This window comes from Myotis yumanensis, unplaced genomic scaffold, assembly GCF_028538775.1.
Source record: "Myotis yumanensis isolate MYYU_CA2020_CCGP unplaced genomic scaffold, mMyoYum1.0.hap1 SCAF_14, whole genome shotgun sequence".
In the NCBI taxonomy this organism is placed as follows: domain Eukaryota; kingdom Metazoa; phylum Chordata; class Mammalia; order Chiroptera; family Vespertilionidae; genus Myotis; species Myotis yumanensis.
In genome coordinates, this window is record NW_027223765.1 from 42,636,882 (window position 1) to 42,661,179 (window position 24,298).

At 45.8% G+C, this 24,298-nt stretch overlaps 1 protein-coding gene across 5 annotated transcripts in view; it reads right to left on the reverse strand.

The window, feature by feature from the left end:
• The window catches only part of ERC2 (ELKS/RAB6-interacting/CAST family member 2), an 882,521-nt gene that overhangs the window by 159,154 nt on the left and 699,069 nt on the right, over window positions 1-24,298 (reverse strand). For all 5 annotated transcript variants that reach the window (XM_070390793.1, XM_070390792.1, XM_070390791.1 and 2 more), the window contains one exon: window positions 12,256-12,321. In XM_070390793.1, the coding sequence (XP_070246894.1) occupies window positions 12,295-12,321 (27 nt within the window). In that variant the 3' untranslated portion in view covers window positions 12,256-12,294. The remainder of the gene's footprint in view (window positions 1-12,255; window positions 12,322-24,298) is intronic.

Sequence of the window (24,298 nt, forward strand, 5' to 3'; positions counted from 1 at the left end):
GACTGGTGAACCCCCCCCCCCCCACCACCACCAGTTCAGGAGATAGTCACTGACCAAACGTTTAGATCTTTATAATGAGAAGTAGATACTTGATAAATAATTCCAGAAATCCAGATGCTGCAAGACTGTCAGAGGTGGTTAGTGAAGAAGGTATCAAAGGAGGGGATAGTGGGAAGAAAATAAGACAACAAGGGCCAGTATTTATTGAGTGCTTACTCTGTACCAGCCCTGGGCTAGCATTTTAAGGCATTATCCTATTTGATCTTCACAAGAACCCCCACTTTGCAGATGAGGACTCTGAGGCTCAGAGAGACTAAATAATGTGCCCGAAGTCACACAGCTACTAAGGGACAGATCTGGGAGGCAGAGCTCCCACCCTCATTGCATGAACTCCCATGTGCAAGATGGACATTTTACTCACGAGAAAGGAAAGGACAAGAGGAAGATGAGGTGAAAGAAGGTGAGGAGAAGGGGAGAAGTGAAACAGCCTGAGATGGAGAGGAGACAAATGGGGCCCTACTTGGCTGTCTTTATGGTTTTTGGAAAAGACGAATCTGTCATCAACTCTATTGCAAATGTTCATGCGTTCCGATTGGTCTGGAGTGGCATCTTATGTATTTCACCTTTGAAAACGTCTGTCCACACAGATGGGTGACATACATGGCGCTCAGCATGCTGTCAGGCCTCACTGCCCTGCTGCCGGCTGTACTGTGCTGAGCTCGGTGCAAAGCTGTGAGCATGCCCCATGCTGCCTGGTCATGGCCACACAGCTGCCATTGCAGGCCAGAAGCAGCAAAAGGCAGCAAAGAAACTAGTGGACATGGCCGTGCTGCAATATGAATCGCATTGATAGACAAAGAAATTTGAATTTCATATAATATTTCACAAAATATTCTTTTGATTGTTTTCCCAACAGTTTAAAAGAGAATTTTAGCTTGCAGGTGGTACAAAAGCCGCTGGGGGTGAACAAGTGGGCCATCGTTTGCCCAGCCCATCTATGCCTGAGGACACTGGCCTATCACAGGCTCTGCGAAGGCCTGCAATGAAGAAACCTATTTCATTCTGCTTTATCCAGATGTTTTCAAACTGATTTGAACACAGAACGCTTTCATTATAATTTTTAAAAACTAGTGTCTCATCCAATACCGTCAGCTCTCTAAGGAGCATCTTAAGGGAGTTACTACTACGGGGGAAGGAGCAGTTGACCAAGAGTCAGATGTTTAAGTTCATGTCCTACCTCCCATATCCTATCTCTATATTTCTGGAAAAGTCTCAACAGTTGGAACCTCACTTTAAAAAAATAATAATCCTCACCAAGGTTATGTTTTTCATTGATTTTAGAGAGAGGAAGGGAGAGAGAGAGAGAGAGAGAGAGAGAGAGAGAGAGAGAGACATTGATTTATTTGCCTCCTGCACGAGCCTCAGGGATCGAACCCACAACCTGGGTATGTGCCCTGACTGGGAATTGAACCTGCCACCTTTCAGTGTATGGGACAATGCTCCAACCGACTGAGTGACACTGGCTAGGGTGCAACCTCACTCTTTTACATTATAAAAAGGCATGAGCTACCTGCCTGCCCCCCTCATAGAGCGGAGGGGGGATCAGATGAAAATCAGGGATGGATGAGGGTATTTTCTCTGAACTGCTGAGGGAGCTGTGAGTGACACAGAAGTGGGAGAAGCAGCAGTGTCAGCCCCCAACACTTTGAGGACATTCCCAATGACGGTGGACTGGGCACAGAGCTACCGGCTGAGGGCTTCCTCTCAGCTGTCCCTGCCCTCAGTGTCTGTGGAATGGCAGTGACCAGCTGAGGGGGAGATGGAGAGAGCTCACCCTTCCCTGTGCCCAGTCCCTGCCCAAGCTGAGAGGCCCACCAAGGAGAGGTACCCAGTTATATAAAGCTCCCCAGGGCCTCCAGGAGTGGGAGTCCGAGCCTCCAACCAGGTGCTCGTGCTCACCCACGAAGCGTGGAAACGGCTTAACAGTCTGGCCTCGGCAAACACGTTCATGCATTCGTAATTTTCAAAAATAATAACGTGGAGAAAATTCCTCCGGCGCGCCTGGGCTTGCACCCTCACCCACAGCCACCGCCTTATCTGCTATATCGGGTTTCGCAGAGTCCTTGCCTGCCGTGTAAGGAGGGACAGGCGTGCTCTGGGCTCTGAACACTTCCTCGTTCTCCCTTGCTGTCCTCCACATTCCCTCAGAGGGAAGGACAGCTCTTTCCTGCCACCGATCCCAATGAAAGGCCTGCAGGCTCAGCTGAGTTCGGGAGCTGCTGGTGGAGATGCTGTTGGCTGGGCCAGTCATTGAGTCATTTCTCTCTCGGGAAAAAACAGAGGTGCTTTCATTCCCTAGTGTGTCACCTGCCTGCAGACAAAGAGGGCGAGAAGGGTTTCCTCTCATGTGATTTCATCCTATCCCCAAGCCAGTGCCCGGCGCCAGGATACAAGTACAAACACATGAATAAACCATACGTGCACCCCAAAACGCTCTACCTGCAGACCCTAGCCAGGACCCAACCCCATGGCCACGGGACACCTCTTTTCAATCACGGAGGGTTTTTGTTGTTGTACAGGGATTTTACAGAGACTCTTCTCAAATAATGCAGTGACATCAGAGGTCAAAGGGCACTGAAAGAAGAATGATGCTGGGATCAGCAGGGCTGCTAATCCCACCGGCTGACTCAGGGCAGCCACAGGCATCCGGCTCCCTTGCCGACACCTGAGTGGGAAACAAGCAGCCTCACATGCTGCCAAGAGCAGTCGCCTTGGGGCAACGTTCGCCCCTCCCACCCTCCCCGAGGGCTGTTCTGTGCCCGCCCCAGCCTGGCCAGGGCAGAGCAGACATCAAAATTACACACAGATGTCAGTATGTCAACATGGAAAGACAATCATGGGACACTGAGTAAATAATAACAATAACAGCCTTGAGCTTAGGCCAGCACATAAGAGTGGTGGAAGCAGCCCTGGCCGGTGTGTCTAATTGGTTAGAGCAGCGGCCAGCACACCCAAGGGTTGCAGGTTCAATTCCTGGTCAAGGGCACATACCTGGGTTGCAGCCAATTAATGTGTCTCCCTCACATTGATGCTCCTCTCTCTCTCTCTTTCTTTCTCTCTCTCTCTCTCTCTCTCTCTCCTATCCCTCCCTTCTACTCTCTCTAAAAATCAATGGGAAAAAAATATCCTCCGGTGAGGATTAATTTAAAAAAAAGAAACAGTGGTGGAACCAGTATGGGAATTGGGTGGGAACTGGGTCTGCGCGACTCCAGAGCCTGGTGCTCACCACCCACTCAGCACCAGAAACCATGCACAGTCGGAGTCTGGGCCAGCAAGTATATATAGGCACGGCCATCTCCGTATAGGAACACGGGCTTTAAAATGGCACTTTCTCTGAACGAGAATTATGAGAAATGTTTTTTCTTGATTCCTCATCAAACTTTCTAAGTTTTCTAGAAAAGTAATAAGTGGGGAAAATGAAGCGGTAGCTGTAACATTTAGGTTTCCCGGTGGAAGTGGTCTTTGTGATATTTGTTTCAGACCTTGTCCGATGGTTTCCTCTGAAGGAGGAAGGTACAATGTGCACAGAGGGTCTTTAGCCACATGTGGGCTTTTGCCTTTTCATTCTGGGTTAACAGGTTTCACTGAGAAATGATCTTCCCTCAAAGAGATGATGGCAAGCGTCCTTCTGTGTCATTCCAGCAGTTCTGTTATCAAGCCCTGGGTGTGCACAGTGACCCAGGCACGAAAGAGCTGCTTGGAGAAGGACCGGATCCTCAGCTGCCCAAGCCCTGACCACAGTCATTACTGGAGGAGCCTGACTCATGAGGACACACAGTGGGGTCACAAAGAGCCCAGCTGGCCCTCAGGCTCTGGAAGAAACCATGGGCAGGGCTGTTCTTTATGCACAGAAGCATCCCAGAGATCCTGTCACCATGGAAACAGCCCTGTGCACTGCAAGGCCAGGGTGACCCAGTGCAGGACTTGCATGGGAGAGCTGGGCAGCTAGACCAGGACCTGGCAGGACAGATGTTTTCTGTTGTGTGCTGCTAATCCCAGCATTTGCATTATATTTTCTGGAAAACATAGCTAGAGGGAATGTCCCCAAATCTCTGATAGGCACATTCCTAGGAACGGGGCCTTTTGGCCACCCCAGGCAAAATGAGGTTGTAGAACCGATTTCATGGGATCATCTGAGCCAAGTGGGCCAGCAGGCTCCCTGCAGAGGTCACTTTACTCTGGGAAGACATAGATGGGAAAGCCCTGAGGATAGAGTTAAGATGCATCTGGGCATGACCAATGGCCTCCAGCCAACTGATGCCTCAATGGCAGAGAGGAATACCGCCATTCCAGTTGGTGGCGGCCATAAATACGCACTCTTACTTTGGGTGTTGCTGTCTGGTTTTCCATTTTGTTGGGGTGATGGAGATGGTTGGAAAGAGACAGAGCTGGACTTCCTCTCTCTGTAGCACCAAGAAAGTTCTGGCACAGCTTGTTAACATCACTCATCCATGGATGGCTTCCCAAAGCCGGCCTCTGAGGAATGTCTACTCTTGGTCCACTGGTCTAGGAGGAGAACTGAGCCTTTGCCAACCCACATTTACATGTCCCAGGAGGAATCGCTCATGCTCTCCCTGAAAAGGCCTTGCTGCCATATGTTTGAAGGCTGGGTAAGAGGAGTTGTGAATCAACACCTGACACTGAATGGTGTCCTGACATCACTTAGTGGTTGAGTTCTTTAAAAACCCTCCCATCTTTCTGGTAACTGCGTGATCCTCTGGAAAAGAGGGTGCATAACCTTGTGATGTCCCAGGTGCAGGACACAGGTTACGGGCGGGATTGTCACAATGGGTGACGCATGTCCCGGCACCTGCTAACATCCAGACAGTGTCACCTCCCATCGGTGCTGTCTTCTCCCTGCTCTCACCCATGGCTGATGTCCCGAAGTCTACTTGGCTTATTATTTTTCTTTTAGCATTCAGTTTTCCATACCCCTCCCACCCACTGATATCTGATTAATTCTCACCAGATGTGAGTGTCTGGACTGCTCCAGATTTGTTATTTTCCCTCCATGTTCCTAACCTTCTTCGGGCCATTTGTGTGATTTCTCTGACCTCGCTAGTGTTTGCAACACCTCCCAAATTAGTGTCATCTGCGATGTTCCTTCACATGTCCTTTTCTCCCCTTTACAGATCATTAATAAAGAGGTTAAACAGGACCAGACCAGCACCACAGTGTAGAGCAAGTGACAAAGGAGTGGGAGAGGCTGGGCTGCTCCCTGGGCGCCAGCCCTGGCACAGGGAGGAAGCAATGCAATGCAACAGCCCTCGCTGGACTCCTCCCACCTCTGGTCCGAGTTCATTTATCACCCCTGTTTGTTATGAGTTCCCGGCCAGCTTTCAGGTCCTGAGAGTGTGGTCCCATCCAAGCCAACATGCAGTGCTTTGCCAGGTAACTCTTCGAAGCTCCAGAAAAAATCCACGAGAACTTATTTGCTGTTCTTAATTCAACTTAAAAGCTTCTACCCAGCACCCGAGTCCATTATACTTGAGAGCAGAAAGAGGTGGACTGAGCCATTATTAATATTACTCTTTTCTCTCTTCCAATTCACTAGCTCACACTGTTTATTAAAATTTCATTGGCTTTTCACTAGATCTTTTTATTTTTTTTTTTGCCAAAAGAAACCCTCTGCTAGAAATACACTAATCTGAAGTCTCCAGGTATCAAAAGCTGCCTTTGCTATTCTCAGAAGCAATAAAATTAAAGGTGACTTGAAGAGGGTGTGTTTTTAGGGTACACATGCTATCTATCTATCTATCTATCTATCAATCATCTATCTATCTATCTATCTATCTTTCATCTTCACCCAAGGACATTGTTTCCAATGACTTTTAGAGAGAGTGGAACAGAGGGAGGGTGAGGGAGAAAGAGAGAGAGAGAGAGAGAGAAAGAGAGAGAGAGAGAGAGAGAGAGAGAGAGAGAGAGAGAGATGAGAGAGTCACATCAATTGGTTGCATTGGGGATTGAACCTGCAGCCCAGGTACATTCCCTTGACTGGGAATTGAACCCACAAGTGTGTGGGCTGATGCTCTAACCACTGAGGACACCAGCCATGACATGGTACATATACTTTAAACCTGTTAGAAATTGCATAGCTGGCTTATGTAATTATGGTCATAGGAATAAATTTCCCCTTTTTATTTTTCTTCCTTCTGAATTTCTCTTACATCATTCCCCCACCCCCCTCACCACACACACATATTAAGATGCAAATATACAGATACCTTCCAGAGGAGCAGAGATGCCAAAAAAGAGGCACCAGTGGCAACAGGGGAAGGCAACAGAGCAAAAGCACGTACCCCAGCAATGAATTCTGCCACTGGTGCTTCTGAAACAGCTCATGGCTACTTCTAGTTCCTTCTCATTGGAACTCTTTAGAACAGGCTGCTGAAAGCCTCTCTTAGAGAAAATTAGCAGTTGATGTTTGAACAGCACAAGTTTGAACTGTACAGGCCCACTTATGTGAACCCCAGCCGGGACTTTGTGGAGGCAGAGGGCCGCCTGTATGCATTGTTCTGCACCATCTTATATAGGGAACTTGAGCATTCTCGGATGTGGGTATCCACAGGGTTCCAGGGCCAATCCCCATGGACACCAAAGGACAACTGTAAAGTCTTGGGAGTGTCAAAACTTGTACGTAGATTTTTGACTGTGTGGGGAGTCAGCTACCCTCATCCTTCCATTACTCAAGGGTCCACTGTACATTCAGAATTTCAAGATGGGTAGCCATTCATTATAAGCAGCCAAAATCTCATGAGGCCGCCACTTAATTGACAGAATTCTTGATTCCAAGGTAGTTCAGGGGGTGCAAGAGCCAGAGGCACCTTCCTTCTCTCTCGGTCCTTTACAACCTCCTACAAGTTCAGGAACATGGATTTTTATAGGTCACTATGCCCCATACATCTCCACAACCCATGACTGCTGATTTTCCTTTGCAATCTTTGATACTCAAGCTCTCTCCTTTCCTTTGAGAGTCAGAAGAGCTGCACACTCTTGATGATAGGCTTCATCTTTGCTGTAAACTCAACAGCCTGTATTCACTGCAGTGAGAGGCCAGAGACACCCTCCCTCCCCCTCCCCCCTCCCCCCACCCCCGTTGGGCAAACAGGCAAATGGAGAACAGGACAAGTCAAAGTCTGCCTTTCCTTTGGCCAGTCCAACTGGACACAGAAGGAAAACTGGACTCTGGATTCCTCCCTAGGCCCCACCCTCCAGTGATGGCCTGCTCCGGCTTTGACACCCATGGTCGAAATCTGGAGGCATTCTCCATGTAGTCCTTTCTCTTACCTCCCCACCCAAGTGCTCCTGGCTTCCCTGCCTAGTCTCCTCTCCAGCTTATCCATTTGTCTGCATCTCCCCCACAGATACCTGGGACAGCACCGTCAGTTCTTTCACAAACGATGGAGCAGCTCCTACTTCTGCTCTTCCTGCCATGACCATTCATCTTCTACAAAGCAGCCAGGGTTTCTACAACATAAATCAAATCATGGCATGTCCCTGCTTAAAAGTCAATGATTTCCTTTTCTTTTTCTTAGGCTAAAACCCAAACTCTCTCCGTGGGTCTACACGATCTGACCCCTTCCCGCTCCTTCCTCTTCATCTACTGCCTTATTCTTTTGCAGTAGTCTTCAAGCTCTTTCAGGCCATAAAGCTCTTTCCACCTCCAGCCCTTTGCACATCTGCCTGGAACCACCTCCTGGGTGGTCCACCTCCTGGCAGAGATACCTCCTGGCTCTCCTTCTTTCAAGGCCAACATAACACGCATTTCCTTGGAGAGATGCTCTATGAACAACCTTTTTAGAAGTAGGTTCCTTTTGTTAATCTCAATATCTTTCTGTTTTCCATGAAAGCAATGATAAAAATAACGATTCCGTTCATATTTTTAATTCTATGTGATCTGTTTTCCTCAACCAGATTGCAAGCTTCACAGAGTAGCAAGCACATCTTCTTCATCATTGTTTTCTCACTATCTAAACAAGAATTTAACCACTTGATGCAAGGGTGGACAAGGAAGTAAAAATGATTGAATGAATGAGTAAACGGATGAAAGAAAAGTCTCAGTAGCCAATGGCAGGAGGAGGAGATGCTTAGTCATAGGAGGTCTAGGCTGAATTAAAAGCAGGAGGGGTAAAGGAAAGCCTCCCTTCTGCAGACAAGCCAGGACGTTGGTGGAGAAGACGAAGAGCCCTGGGCTCCTTCCGTGACTTCCTTCACAACCACAGGATTCCTCTTGCCCCGGGGCAAGTGCAGGCCCAGTGTCTAGAGACCCTGTCTCTTCAGGGAAAGCAAGAAAGCATCAACTTTCAGGCCACAATAACACACACCTCTTCCCAATTCTCCCCGCAGGGAGGCACACAGGGAGTTCCCAGCCTCTAGTGCTGCTCTCGTGTGTACAAAACCCCTTCGGGGCCAAGCGCTCTGTGGCACACACTCGCCCTCGGTACCATGGGCCACGTGCTGGGGCGCGGAGCTACCATTTTTCATTTTGAACAGGATGTATCTACTGGCATCACAGCCCCATGACAATACTTGTTAATGCCCACATCTGTATTTTGAGGAATGAGGACCGAAAAATTTGCATGTGTTTTCAATCTAAAATGAAGTTTTCCTTTCTAGTGATTTAAGAAATAAAAATGAACTTGTGGTCTATGTCCACCCAATTACAAGAGTTCACAGTGAACACAGGAACATTCAAATGTCAAGGCCGACGTGGCAATAGTTCTCACAAGGTGACTTGATTTGGTCCCTCACTGCCCCACCTCATTAAATGTTCATAACCAAGGCGCTCTTGGGGGCGGGGAGCCGGGGGCGGGGGGAGGGGGGGGCGAGGCGCAAGGAAAGTACCTCCATTCAATGGAAATGAAGAGTTATTTGCTGACCCAAATAATTGCCACATCAAGTGGATTTTCCCGAATTAAAATCATGGGGAATTAAGTATCTGCTTTCCCGTATTTTGCAAAGCAAGATAGAAAAGGCAGTGAGGGCTCCGGGAGCACATTTTCATGATCAGAAGTGGGGGGCGGAGGACAGTGTTTGAATATGCGTCTCGGGGAGGCCCACGAGGGCAACCACATGCTGGAAATGTGATCCCATGGGCTCTCTGTAGGAAGATCATGACAGTAAGGCAGGCCAAAGGTCAATTCCAGCCTCCAGAAAAGAGGAGTAGGGATGAGCCATCAGGGAGGGGAATAGAGAGAACTTGAAGGCAGAGTATATGGTGGATCTTCGCAGCACCAACTATGTAATTTAGAGTGCCCAGTGCCAAATGAGATTGTCGGCCCCCTTGATCAAACATTATTAAGAATTTCACAACAGTGACAATTTCACAGCAGCGAGTGGGGCTCTGTGGACTACACAGGTCACACGCAGATAACGCCCGGGTGGGGCGTGAGTTTGGGGTCGGGGAGGGAGGCCAGCTCTAGGGGCTGTCAGAACTCTTAGAAAAACAAACTTTCCCCTCGGAAAACAGCACCCCTGAATGATCACAGTGAGAGAAATAAATCAGTCTCGGCCAGAAGTGGCAAAAAAGGGAGGGGCTGGCAGGGTGGCTACACTAATTCTGATTTGCTGTCATTTTTGGAGCGACTTTTCCTAAATTATGATTCATTTTAGCACCAAAACACCAGATACTTCAGATACTATTATAAGGATATTGCTGATGCTTTAGCAAAGTAGCGTCTTGTAATGTTTCTTTTATAAGGGCCATAAATCACAATATTCAAAACAGTTAATTTTTAATGTGCCACTATTATCCATCCTCAGTTGTAAATTTAACGTCTCCTCGGGCCCCACAGATTGTAATGTGACTCAGAACGCGCAACGGCTGTTCAAAATAGAAGGTTCCCCAGCATCTCATTATTTCAGTCCCTAAGATACGGTTTTAAAAGCCTGAAGTTATCTGAGTAAACTTGTTTAAGGGAGCCATAAAGAAAGATAAGTAGTTTTCCTCAGAAGCCTATAAAGTTTATTACAACATGTTAAAGGGGGATTACATATTGACTAATTTTCAGAAGACATTTGTTTTCTGGGGTTCAGGGCATTTGGGGAAATTCATGAGCAGAGCTAGGTCTTCTATGGGCGTTGGCACGAGTTCCCCCTGAGGATGACAGCACAGTTCCCATCTCAGGGATGGCAGGGTGGATGCCATGAATCTTATGAAAGGGCAATAAAAATCTTTACGATTCAGGAAAGACAGAAATGCAGCCTCCTGCCCTAACCTCTATGATGCAGAAGCAGCAGCATCATAGAAATGCTCCAAGTAGGACCCACACTTCTCACGCCAACCCCCCAAACTCATCGAGACTTCCTCTGCCTACCCCATCTGTGCATGTGGTAGGCAGGTTTGACACCTTTGCTTTGTAATATTACAGAACCTTTCCTTCTCATTTAATATTGTTTTAGGTCAATTTATTCTTTATTTTTTAAATATTTTTTTAATTGATTTCAGAGAGGAAAAGAGAGGGAGACAGATAGAAAGATCAATGATGAGAGAGAATCATCGATCGGCTGCCTCCTGCACGCCCCCCATTGGGGATCCAGCCCACAACCCAGGCATGTGCCCTGACGGGGAATGGAACCATAACCTACTGGTTCATAAGTGGACGTTCAACCTCTGAGCCATGCCAGCCAGGCCGATTTATTCTTTTTTTAGCTTTTCTAGGTGAGTAATTGTGATATTTTTCTTAAAGTTTCCCCTAGACACAGGGAGGATTTCTCTGGTTTCCCCAAGTACTCACACTGACAAGCTTCCCTTTGGAGCCACTTTGCATGGAAAAGACACAATTCTGGTACCATTCTCCCCTTTACCCAGGAAAAGGAGAAGCAAGGAGATGCTCTGCTGTCACCAGGAAGAAGGTTCTATTGGCGGCAAAAAGATCCAGAAGGTGTTACATCTGTACTTCCCAGAAGGCTATTGTATCTGAAAATTAACCCCCGTGTCTTTCCTGCAGGACCAGAAAGGTGACCTGACTCATGGGTGGGACCTAAGACAGCTTCAAACCAAGCGATGAAACACAGTGAAGTAAACTGTCAGCCACGGGCAAAACACAGCAGCGACTGTTTTAAAATTCACCCTAAGCCCCACTGCCATGAAATAGGAGGCAAGACTTAAGGAAGGGACGCCTGTTAAGTTATCCCAGAGAAATGCCTCTCGAGTCACAGACCTGGTGGTGCTCCAGCCCTGTGACAGTTCGTGTTTGTCCAGGAAAACGAACTACACATTCAGTACTCTTGGACCATAAAAAAATCACCACGGCACACCGTCTACCACATGCCTACCATATTCCATGTCACCATAGGCATATGCAACTCCAGGGAGCTGTGGCTTGGTGTTAAGCAGCCTGCTGTGTCCTAGAGAGATGTGAGTCCCAGCAGCAAATGTCACTAGAGTTCAATGTCCCGGTTATAACTGTGGCAATACGTGCACCACCATTCCATTATAATGCATATAGGACAGAAATAGAGGGCGGGTTCTTCATAGCTAAAAGCCAACCTTTAAAAGAATAAACATCCTAAAAAATGCAATGCATGAAATTTATAGTGCAAAGCTCCGTAGAAGCGCAATTGTAAAAAAGAGCAACAGATATGGCACTAACGAGACCTGTCAACATTAATATTTCTATTCTAATTCATTCAGAGAGGTACAGTTACCCATCCACCATTACTATGCCTTGATCCTTGTGTTATCTTCAGAACTGCCAGAGAAGAGGTAGCACAATCCATCAAATGGGCTTCTTAGAGATGACAATTTCAGCTCCATAAAAATATATGTAGTTTTGTTTTCCTTATTCCTTGTCAAACATTTGACACAGCCAGAGAGATGTGAGCGTCACACCACACTGGCAGATCTGGCAAAAGCAAACAGTGCTGGAGAATTGTGACAATTTCTGAGCCCACAGCCATGCTTTTAAAAAGTGTGTATAAATTCTAGCAAGGGCAGAGTTTAGATCTTAAATAACACAGAAACATTGGAATCGTGCTTGACCCAGCCCCAACAAGGCAGAGCAATCACGTGGTTTCAGGGTGGCAGGGGGTGGGGGTGGGTAGGAAGGAGAGGGCTCTCAGGGATGGTCACAGAACACAGAAGCAAACACAGGGCACGGTCACAGACATCAGCAAGCACGATTGATCACGCACACAATACAACACCAGAATGCAATCTTTTAAAGAAAAACGATATAAAAGATGGTTTCTCACCCCTCAAAACAAAACTGGAACTTTGGTTTACAGGCCCGGCTATGCCCATATGCCCTCCTCGTCATCCTGCGGCCGGCCCGGGGGAGGTGCACGGAGAGGGGGGGAGCACGGAATGAAAGAAGAGAAGGTTAGTTACACCGTGATGCCCTGGAAAGGCACACCGATCTTCACTTTGCTTTTTCATCTTAAAGCACCAGAAAAAAAAGAAATCCATAGTAACTTCAGTTCCACATCACCGACTTGTCAAATACATAACTGCATTTTATGTCTATGGCAACCCCAACACAAAAACATTCCGCCCACCCAGCTCTGACTCTGTGTCAAGATTGGATTAGAAGATTAAAATTAGTCTACATTAGCAGATGATTATTTTTTTGGGAAAGCATGCCATCGGAATTGCATATGCCTAATGAGTAGATTAAACCTGTTAAGTAAGCAGAGAAGTAATTACAGTCATCAAATAAATACCCTTAATTTCTCTTAAGCATAAAGTATCAATAAAGGCTGAAGAATAATTTTTTATTAAAAAGATCTACTTGGGTGGAACAACTTTGGTAGCATGCGACAGTTCACACTGGCTCAGACCTGCTGTGGACTCCACTCCTCAGGTTCTGTTTTGCTCTCAGCATGAAAGAGGATGTGCATGCCACGGAATGATTATCCATTTGCAACCAAATAAGTTTCAAAGAGAAGAATAAACTTTCAATTCGGTACAATGCTTGCAGCAAGGAAATTTGTTTAACTTAAAATTGTATTCAACTGTGGATAAACAGAAACTTATTTGGTCTGAATTCTTGTTGAAAACATTTCCAGAATGGCTCTGGCCACGTTCCCCACTTGGTGAAGTGGCAGATAGGCAGGGAAGTTTAATCTTTGAAGACAGAAGTGTATTCAAAGTAAGACCAGCATCACAAGGTCTATTTTGCACAAAAGTGCTCACTGTTCCCTGCAAGGATCAAGAGTGTAGACAGCCCAGCGGTTCAGTTCCTGTCGCACATGCACTTTGGGGAGCTGTGTCTTTTAACAGGTCCCTGATGAAACTAGGTTTTGCCAGGGCGTGCTTCTTGGTTTTAAAAAGCAGGACTAGAAAAAAAAATAACTTGGAATATTTTCTCACTATTTGGAACCTTACTGCTTAGGTTGTTGCAATATTAGGTTGAATCATCTGAAAATGCCAATATTTGGCCATTTTTTATCTAGAAAAACAGCAATTTCATACAGTTCAATTTAATCTTGCCAATAGGCAAAAGTATTTTGCATCTATTCAAAGATTTAAATCTGTGGTCTTGAACTGAGTTTGCATATAATTTATTTCCTTTCTATTTCTTCATATTTTATTTTATGCATTTAAAAATATTACTTGGAGAAGAGGTTCAGAGAGTTCACCAGACTGCCAAAATGGTCTATGGACCATAAAGGGTTAAGAATCCCCACCTGATATGACTCCATTAGGAGATTTGCACGCAGTCAGAACTGCATAATTTGGTATGGATTTGCACTGGACAGTTTAGATAGGAATGTTCTAGTAAGAAAAAAAAAGGTACAATTGATCATTTTTAGCTGAGTCTTCTCATGTAAAATTGACCTTGTTTGTCACTGTGCAGTCTAGTAACTACTCTTGACAAAAAAAACAACAAACAAAAACCAAAAACCCTTTTTTCTACATTACTTGAGAAAAGTGTGTTTTTACATCCATTAAATGTCCTTTCAGTTCCTGTAGAAAAGCAAAGTTGGTCTCCCTTTTTTATGCTAATAAAGAAGGAAACTCTACAGCACCTACAAATGGGTTGCCAGGGGTCTAGCAACCCCTTGAACTTCAAAGCAGAACTTGTGGGGATGTGTGGAAGTGTAGTTCTCTGGATGGAGGCTTTCATCACAATGTTCCTGAGCCCAGGAGTTACTGCTGTAGGGAAATTCCAGGCCCAGAGAGATGCTACGATTTGCCAAAGTCAGAAAAAACGCTTTCCCTCTAAGGCAGCCTGCAGCCTCTCCTGACTGCTTCTCAAAGAGTCTAAAATCACTCTCCTTGCAGAGCAGTTTATTTCATTTTGCATTTAAAATCCAAGAGCATGTATACATTCAGTTTGTTTCAAATCCATCCCCACAGGGTTTCAAATTTTTAAAAAAGAAGCAAGGAAGAAAAGAGGAAAGCCACTGTCACCAAAATCGACCGCTATTTTCTTAACAGTGAAATGTGGTCGAATGCAAATCACTTTTAGCAAATTAAATACATTAAAAAGTGGTAATTAATTATGATTGAATGAGACAGGAGTTGTAGCTTGAAAATATACACTGCCAATATCACTACTGTGCCTCGTCCACCGTAGGGATAAAAAGGAGCTCCCAGATGTCGAGGGTTATTAAAAACCAGATGTTGAGATCGACGTCTTGTATGCTGGTGAATAAAGTAAAGAAATATGACAGTCCAATATAAACGCTGCTAACATTTAACATGGCAGAAATGTGGATAAATTCCTTTACTGAACTTGTAATATTATGCTTTTTTTTCCTCAAGTTTTTAGTTTCTAAGGTTTAAAATTTTTTTAAAGGAAATACAAAGGGAAGTGGTGGCCATTCCTGCTCTCTCTAATCTTCAAAGCTTCGACATGAATTGACCCTAATCACCGAGTCATCTGGGTCAGAGCGAGTGTCTGCTTGGGGAATAAAAAAGAAAACGCAGGAGCTAATCAGAGAGGAAGCACCAAGGAGTTCCAAACGCTCGCAGCTGTTAGACTCCTGCGCTGCCTGCATCTCGGGATAAACTATTAATTTACTCAGCAACCTTACAATAGAGAAATGTAAATTCAGGGACCAAAAATAAGAAGCAGATAGGGATCACTTGATCACTAACTTTATGCCAAGTTGTCTAGCGGTACTTGGAGTTTGAAAGTGTGTCTCCCAGGCCTGGGAGAGTCTGTCTCCTCTCCTGGCTCTGGTTGTTCCAGATGCTGCCTGTGTCCGCTCCCTTGTGTGTCCTTCCTGAGTGATGGCTATGCCAGGAGCTGCCAAAGTTTCCGGATGGAAAGAGAGCCTCTAGTCCATCAGTCATCCAAGCGCCTCTGGGATGGAAACATCCAAGGTGGGCTGAACCCCAGAGCGCAGTGACCACACAACAGCAAATTTTGAAGAGAGAGGAAGCTTAACTATCAAATAACCTCCGGATGCATCTCTGGCTCCAGGACTGATATGAGGCCTTGATGGCAATCCTGCACTCCCCAAGGCTGGGCCCTAAAGGGATTCTCTAAATTCTGAGATAAAACAAAATTCCTCACGAGATGGGCCACTCACTGGGCCATGCTGATGACAAGATCTAAGGGCAAAGGACTGAGTCATCGCCATCAGGACAGGAGACTCACTGTTAAGGGGGTGGGGGACATTTATTAGCCCCAGACAAAAAGCTCGGGAAGGAACTCTATAATCTGGCATGATAAATGGCCTGGTGTAAACCTTTAATTGGTATCTATTTTGAAGCTTTAGGTGCATCCAGCAGGCAAGGCCCAGCTATCACCGGATATTTAAAACAAAACAAAACAAAACAAAAAACACAACACCACAACAACCTTCCAAAAACCCAAAACCTGGCAATTCTCTTTGACTTGATAGCCAACCTTTTTTCTTGAAATCAGATGATGAGGTTCCTGATGGGGACCTTACTGTCACACCCGTTCTATCTGGAAATGAGAGTGAAATTATGGAAGTGTCACCTTCAAATCAGCCACTGCCTCTCTGAGAGTCAGCCGCTATTTCTGTCAGGAGGAGATGGGAAGAGATGCAAGGACAGTGTCCTGATTATAACAGGGACAGTCCCCAGGCCCACCCCTGCCCCTAGTTCAATCCAGGGCTTCTCTGACACTTCCTGAAAATTTAAAAACCCAGGACTCTGCAGACTTCAGCTGCAGGAGTCATGAAAGCAGGACCATGGTGTGGGATTTATGATGTGCCCTGCACCTGGGTGGGACCAACCCCTCCTGGTATATCCAACTGAAGGTGTGGCTAGAGCTGGGGAAGACAGGTGCATGTGAAAAGGAAAACAGGGGCCCTGATACTCTTCAGGGCACTAGTAAGTTTTCCCCCAGGGTCAAGTCCAAACCTTCCCTGTGAAGACCTCCCATTTATGTCTTTCACCTCTCCTGCCTCCTAGAATGCTTAGTCCTTGGATGGGTGCCTTTGTACAGGTGATGAGATCAGGAATGGTCATGAACTCTTAGGATTTGTATTCATTACAGCCTCTGGGGCCCATTTGCAGACAAAGTCTCCCCAAATAATAGGAAAATCCTGTCCAGGTTTAAATACCTGATGAGTGCTCTGTTTAAATATAACTGTTAGCTTATCTCTGACTTTGACTAGAAATGAGCAGGCAGGTATCAGCACCTGCTCCAGGTTAGAGGCACTGTGAGAGCTTTCTGTGCTGCTTCCCTGTCTCACCACAGCCCCAGGGCAGGCTCTCCCTGCAGACGTGGAAAGGCTCAGGCAGAGAGTTCTGGTGGCTCGCCACCAGACACCTGGAGCTGTGGCGCCAGGGTCAAATGCCAATCTGTCTGACCACAAAGGTTTACCCTCTCTTATAGGGGAGCTGTGACGATCCAGAAAGAAGAGCTCATTTTGACCTCAGGCATTTGTGGGTTCTCTGGGCTCAGCTCTCAAGTACTTTGTACTCTGCAGGTCTCTCTCCAAGCTGTTGAAGGTTCCTGTTGGCGTTGGATGGTAGAATTTAGGGTGGTCCCTCTGGCTCTTGGAAGAAAAAGCACATGTTCCTTAAATGGGCATGTCATCAGCACCCAAGCAAACGTCAAGGTCCCTAAGGGAAAAGGCAGCACCTGCAGTCCCTTCACACTGCCTCTCCATGTCTCAGAGCTGGGAATTTAGTAAACATTTCCAAATGACGAAAGGTTCAGGCTCGATTCTTGCTTGCTGTCTGACTCCACTCCTCTGAGGGAGCGCTGCCTGGACCCCAGAGCTCCTTGGGCTTCCCAAGACCGTGCTTCCTTGTTCCTCCGCACAAGCCACTGTACAGCCACATCCCTGGTTTATTCTTCTAATCCCAGTTGTGAAAGCTGAACACCTCTGGCTGAGGGGGAACTAGACGGAGACATCATATTGTATAGGCACACGGGATGCTTCTCAGGTGGAGGCAGAGCCGGAAAGCCCGTGCAGCCTGGGTTCGTTCTTCTCAGCCAGCTCACCCATACGGGCACCCTGAGCAGGGCAGCCTTCTGAGTCCTTGGTGCCAATGAGAACATTCGAGAGGGTGAGGGCTTTCTCCTCCATGTCTACATGTGAGGCACCTTTAGGTGCTTCCTCAATTTTTGGACCATCATTGTGGGGCGACTAAAGAAGTGAGTTTTCTATTTCCTTCAAGCAAAGCGATTCTGACAAACCAGGGTTTGGTGCATGGCACCAGCTCCCTCAGCTAAAAGATACCAGAGACCCAGCTGAGGTGGAAAGGCCGGAAGGCTCTCTGTTGGCCAACAATACCGTTTCGGAGCTCAAAGTCAACATCTGCTCCACGCCGAGCCATTGCCAGACAGCCATAAAAAGGGGTAGCGGTGGACACAGGCTTTGCTCTCACTCCCTCGTCCATCAGTCATTAACGCTCGGCTTTGTTAAACACTAACATTATGTTTTCACCATGAGTCTGGTTCTGCCATTTCCTGGCTAGTGGGCAACCAAATCCTCAGGCTCCTTGACCGTGGCTGCCTTAAGAAAGAACATGGGATCATATCCTGACCCTGGCACATCATGAGGCTACCAGGTGAATTAAATTGGAAAATATAACTTAAAGCACTTTGTGGACGTTACAAGCATATATAAATATAACTGGACACACCACCCCTGTTGGTCGCATCTGATAATTTGTTACTATCATAACAAGCTATTTGAGTTTGCACTGCAGTCAAGGGCAAAAGGGTGTGTGCGAAAAGAACCCGGTAATGTAGAAAACCATCCTTAGACATTTGAGCATCATTGGGCTGTGGGAAGCTAGAGTTTATTCAGACCATTCTGCAGAAGCTGGAGCAATTTTTTTTGAAAGCTCTTGTTCTGCAAGGAGGCAGCTCTCCGAATCTGAGTGTGTGCAGGGTACATTTGAGAATGTTTCCAATTCCCCTTCCTCGGCTGTTTCTTTTTCTTCGGAGTGTGGCGAGGGCCTGGAGTGTGTGAGTCAAACATGATCCTTATTACATCAGTTCCAGAAAAGAAGAGAGGCAACGGTGTTTAGCGATAGAAAATGGATTTCCCTGCTTTGAGATGTTTCAGGGTTGGCCACCTCCTTTCAATGGGGGAGCTACGGCGCTGCCTCGTAGACAAATGTGAGCGGATTAGAGCATCGAGTTGAAAAGGAATCAAGCTGCCAATGTTGCCAAGATGAGCTACATCTACAAGCTGGGGAGTGCAGGCTGTGTCTGAACACTCCTGCTGACTCAAAAGATACTGCCACAAATCTCTTAATGAGACCCTAATACTGCAAACAAGGTTCAAAACTAAGAGGAATCAGTAAAAAGGGGGAGAAACCTTTACCCCAAATAGAGTAAGACTGGAATTGTCAATTAGGCTCAAATCTCCTGTAAGGAAAAATCCTTTATTAACAGGAGGATCCTGATGCATTAAGCAGCTCTGCCTCTTTCCCATCCGTGATGGCCCTACCTGGCAGGTTTATCGACTCGTGACCGCCTGTGCTTACAGGTGAGGCATTAACATCACACCCGGATCTAAGAGATTTGGCAATGACCTGCTCATCTGCAGAGCCAGCCTCCCAAAGGCCGTGTCGCCCCCGCCCGCCTGCATGCTCTTCCGTGGCTTGTAATGGTTGGATGAGCATGTAACTGCTCTAGAGGAAGGAGCAGTTAAATACCTCCCACCGCAGCTCAGGCATTTGTCCTCATTTCCTTCTCTACCTGCGGCCTCACAGAGAGCCAGGGCAGGGCCCCTCCAGAGTTCCTGCTCTTACACACAGGCAAGCAAATGCCTGCCACCGCTTCCCCGATGCTCAGAAATCACATATGCCTTCTGGCTCATGTTTGAGTAGCTTTGGGGATTTTTAGTAGTCTTCCAGGGATGAAGGAAAAAGTAACATCCGAGTTATCTTTCTATGTCAAGTACTTAAAAAAAAGTGTGTTGAGTTGAAAATGCAGCATCTTTCAATCAACTCTATGATAAAAAAAAGTCTCAGAAAAGGGGCAAGTAACACAGGAAAAAAACAACTTATAACAATGTGTGGTGACGGGTGTTAACTAAACTTATTCTGGTGATCATTTCACAATACATACACATATCAAATCATTATGTTGTAAAACTAAAAACAATTCAATGTTAAATGTCAAGTATAATTAGATTTTTAAAAATTAATTAGCCCTAGCCGGAATGGCTCAGTGGATAGAGTGTCAGCCCATAGACAGAAGGGTCCTGGGTTCAATTCACGCCCAGGTTTCGGGCTGGATCCCCAATAGGGGACGTGCAAGAGGCAGCCAATCAATGATTCTCTCTCATCATTGATGTTTCTATCTTTCTCTCCCTCCCCCTTCTTCTCTGAAATCAATAAAAAAATTTTTAAAAAATTAATTGATTTTTTTAAAGGAAAGAAACAGGCAAGTGGCTCACAATATTTATTTCAAAATGTACCCAGGATATCTTGGGTTCTAGTTGGCAGGACTGGCCCAGAATGGGAACAGGTGACATCTCTGAACCCTTCTCCCATCTGTAAGCATCAGCCCAACAAGAGGTCTCTTCAGGGTTTTTTTAATTTGGCATCTGCACATGAAGCCAAAACCCAAGGCTTCTTCCAAGGAGTGGTTCAGGAAGTTAGATTTGCGATGCAAAAGCAAACAAACAAAACCCCCAAACGAAAACAAGCTCTGTTGTCCCTGTTGTCTCTGAATCAGGCAAGCTTCAGCCATCCTGGCTTGAATGGGACATGGATATTAAAAGCCTAACACATGTCATTTTTCTTATTAGGTGACTGGCATGGGAAGCTAACATTTTCTGGGTGTGTTTTTTTCCCCCAGTTGTTCTGTAATGATACTCTAGTAAGCTCTGATACGTGGTAAGTTTTCTTATATGCAGGAAATGTGAAAATGTATTTACACATACACACACATATATATGTATATATAATGTATATTCAAACATGCACTCCGGGGAAGTTAGGGAGAGAAATTTCTAGTTAAACATGATCTTGAGAAATTCTTCCATATGTGGAAAAGTCCTCAGTTCATCTGACATATAGCGATACATACATATACACACTCAGGACACTGTGTATACATTTATCCCACATTCATTTAACCTCAAAACATAAAATAAATTTTTTTCTTCCTGAAGCAAAAGCTAGGCATAACAACTCTATATACAGAATCCATCTTCTGGGGGCCATGAAGCAAGTGAAACCCCTGGTCTGTTTGTTAGAATTCAAAGGGCTGCACTTCGGCTAATCTGTGGTGCCCAGAGAGCAGGGCATCCATCACAAGCCCAGCCCAGCACTTCAGGAGGAGGGGCCTAGGGTGGGTGTGGAACCAGGGCCTGGAGTTGGCTTACTGAGATGTAATGGGGTCCGGGGAGGAGCTGCTGTGACCCCTTCGTTTTCCTGGTGGACCATGAGATTCCACCAACTCCTCGTTGACCAAATATAAAATGCAGGCCCCTGGGAGGAGGAGAAAAGCAGGGAAGTGGTTTACCTCACAGTCTGGGGCCAAAAAATACATGTGGCTTGAAATATTGTCAGCAGACTCCAGCTACCACCTCACAGAGGCCCTGACTGCGGGGATGGCTGGGCATTCCCCTTGTCTGGGAATTCTCTGCAGGACACTGACCGATTCTACCTGAGAGCAGGTACCCGGACTCAGGTGTGTGCAGTGTGGACAAGGGTGGCAGGGAGAGAGGGTAAGAACCCTGCGTTTATTTTCTGAGTTGACTTTACCTTATGGCTCTTTTGCCTGTGGGAAAAGGGGAGAGGGTCTCAAAACCAAGGTAACCAGGGGGAGGTGCGGGAAGCCACACTGTTTCTGGCACAAGGACAATAGGGATAGAGAAGAATAAAGGGGGACAGGTGAAATGGGGGAAAAGTGAGAGGAATAAAGTCACAAAACAAACAAATGGAAATAAAATAAAAGCTGAGGCAAATGGAAAAAAGAAACAGGATTAACATTTACTATAATTTAGTGGGAAAGAGGAAAGCACATTTGCACTAGAGGAAAACTTGCTATTACAGCCATGCAACCATATTAATACATTTGGTTGCACAAATGCATACAGACTAACATCCAGAGAGGCTGCACCAGTGTATGGAGCCCAGGCACTCAGGTCCTCATTTTGGGCCTGTTGATTTTCAGGGTGTGACCCTGGATAACAGACAACCTCTCTGAGCTCCAGGGTTTGGTTTGGTTTTTTATCTGGAAATCCTTTTCTTTACCCTGGAGATACTTCCCTCTGCCCTTCCTAGTTCCCAGAGGTGCTGAGGAAACAATGTACTAACAGGCATTCATGTGAGACTACATGCCGGACAGGTGTGAATGTGCTTTGCCATACGAAAAAAGGAGTATGAATAACATCAATTATCAATTTAAAAAAATACTATGCCTTCATGCTCCCTGATGTTAGCTCTTCCTTAGAAGTAGGATTTCTAGAAGTAAATGTGAAACGTCACTTTCAAATGGGGTCCAAAAATCTCCCGGTAGTGAACATGTCTTGCGCTTCCCAACTCCCCTCAGGGAGCATTTCATTCATAGGAAGGAGAAAGGAGAGGTGAGTTCTGGGCTTGTAAGTGACCACACGCTGTGGGGTTCCCAGCCCCAAATGTTTAGGTTCTTTGCCATTTGGGGCTCTACACATTAGATTCAGAGTGGCAGATGCTTTAGCCAGTGGAAGTGACACTGAGATCCTGGACCTTAAAGGCGCAATCTCCAACCCAAAACCCAAGCACAGAAATGCAAGTCCTGGACCCAAGGGGCGGCTGAAGGAGACCCGGCATTGTGCGTTTGGCTGGAGTGTGGGTTCACTCTGAGGGTATGTTTTTTTTTAATCTACAGGTTAGCTCATACCTGGGAGCCACTGGAAGGAAATTAATAAAATATGACTTTTTTTTTGGAACAATGAAAATCATATGATGCCTGGAAAAAGGACTTGGCACCATAGATAAGGCAAGGAAAGATACTACAGAAAATAACAGGTGATACTGATGGCAACAGGTACACAGGGCACTGAGAAGCTGAGTTTCCACTTAGCTTTTCTAAAATCAGTCTTGGCACCTTCACTAAAAATAAAATCACTAATGTGTCCCCAGCCTGTTCCAGGTACCCTTTGGTCCTTACTGTTTCTCAAAGCTCCCCAGCAGCTTGTCACAGGAAATATTTGCTGTCTGCCCTTGTGCTCACTTCCTGGTTGGAAGGATTCCCTGAGGCATTACTGGGATTGTGAATGTTCCACTTGGACATATTCAATGACTATGGCCATCCTGGGGGTCACAGGGCACACTGATGGCTAACTGCTCCTTCCTCGGCCGCTGGACTGCCACAGCCCCCTGATTCCTCTTACATGTCCTCCAAACCCTCCTTCCCCTCATCACACTCATTTCAAATCCCTGAGGGCCTGTGTGTTTATTATTATCCTTGCTTTCCTGGGCCCTCATCCTTAGAATGGCTTCCTTAGTTCAGACCTATTGGGCTTTGGGTGGGATAACGCATTCTCAGGTGTTATAGGTTTGAAAAAGGCATCCCAGGAAATAAATGAAAGGGGCACTCTCATTTTCTGCTATGCCAAGCATAGGGGAAATTGCTTTCACCTTAAGATGAAAAATACTGCTGGAAACTAGATCAGCCATGTTTTAAACTGGATAGTCTCCTTCTTCACCTGATACTCTGAGAACAGTATTTCTCAGAGCACAGATGTTACTAGGAAAGAAAAAACAAAGATTCTATGATCAAATAAATCTGGGAAATGCTGGATTAAATAAAATTGGAGAACTTTCTTTCTTATATGACTTTTTCGATCCTTTGATCTGCTAATTGCACCAAGATTCTCCAAGATTGAGTTATAATATGCAGCACTTTCCCGAAATTCTCTGCCCACTGAATCTCTGTTTCAAGACTTTCCTCATGGGACTAATGTTCCAAAGTTACTTTGGGAAATGCTAGTCTAGACTTACAACCCTTGGATTCAGTTTCTCCCGAGGAGAAAGCAAAACCATAGTGAAGGAGAGAGGGACTGGGAAGAAATGGAAAAAGAATCTAATTTTGCAAGCCTGGCAATACTTAAATTGAATTTCCTAAGGAAAAATGAATTTCTCTGGAAAAGTAGCAAAGTAACTGACTTTTTATATTTCTTCATTTTCATGTTCTGATCCCTTAATAAATCTCAGAAGACAATGTCAACACTTGCAGGCCCTCTTCCCGAAGACAGTGATGGTCAACCTTCGGGGCATAGGAAAGTCGGGGCTACAAGATTGATGGGAAGGGAATTGGGAATCCTGGAAGCGATACCTTCCTGTTAAGTCAGTTCAGTGAACATGGGTCCATTATGGACATTTGGTTCAAATCTCATTCATATCATCCATTATTTAGACTCCAGTGTTGTCTCACACTGATAGAAGTCTGTCACATTCTCTGGAGAAGTAACTCCACTTCATGCATATTAGCATATATGCTTACACAATTATGTGTAGAGTTCACAATCAATTGGGACAGGCTTCCCAGCCTTTTAAGGCTGTTACTCTCTGGGACTTGGATTTATAACAATGCATATATTGATATAAGAGTTTTTGATGATTATGATTCTCAAATCTTCAGTATAGAGAGAGCGTCATTTCCCTAGACCTCAGACAGCTCGTCAAAAAGGGCATCATTGTCACTGGGGTGAGCCTCCTCATACCAGGTCCTTGCTTAGCTCTCCTCTTCTAACTGAAAATGTGCAACAAAGGAGCCTACTGCTTTGCTGACTCATCTTCCTAACAGTAGCAATGAGAAAGGTGTGTCCGAGGTCCTGATGACATACCTTAGCCACACTCCTCAAAGAATGCTCGCTCTTCTGGAAAGGGCCCCCACCCCCGAGCCATGAT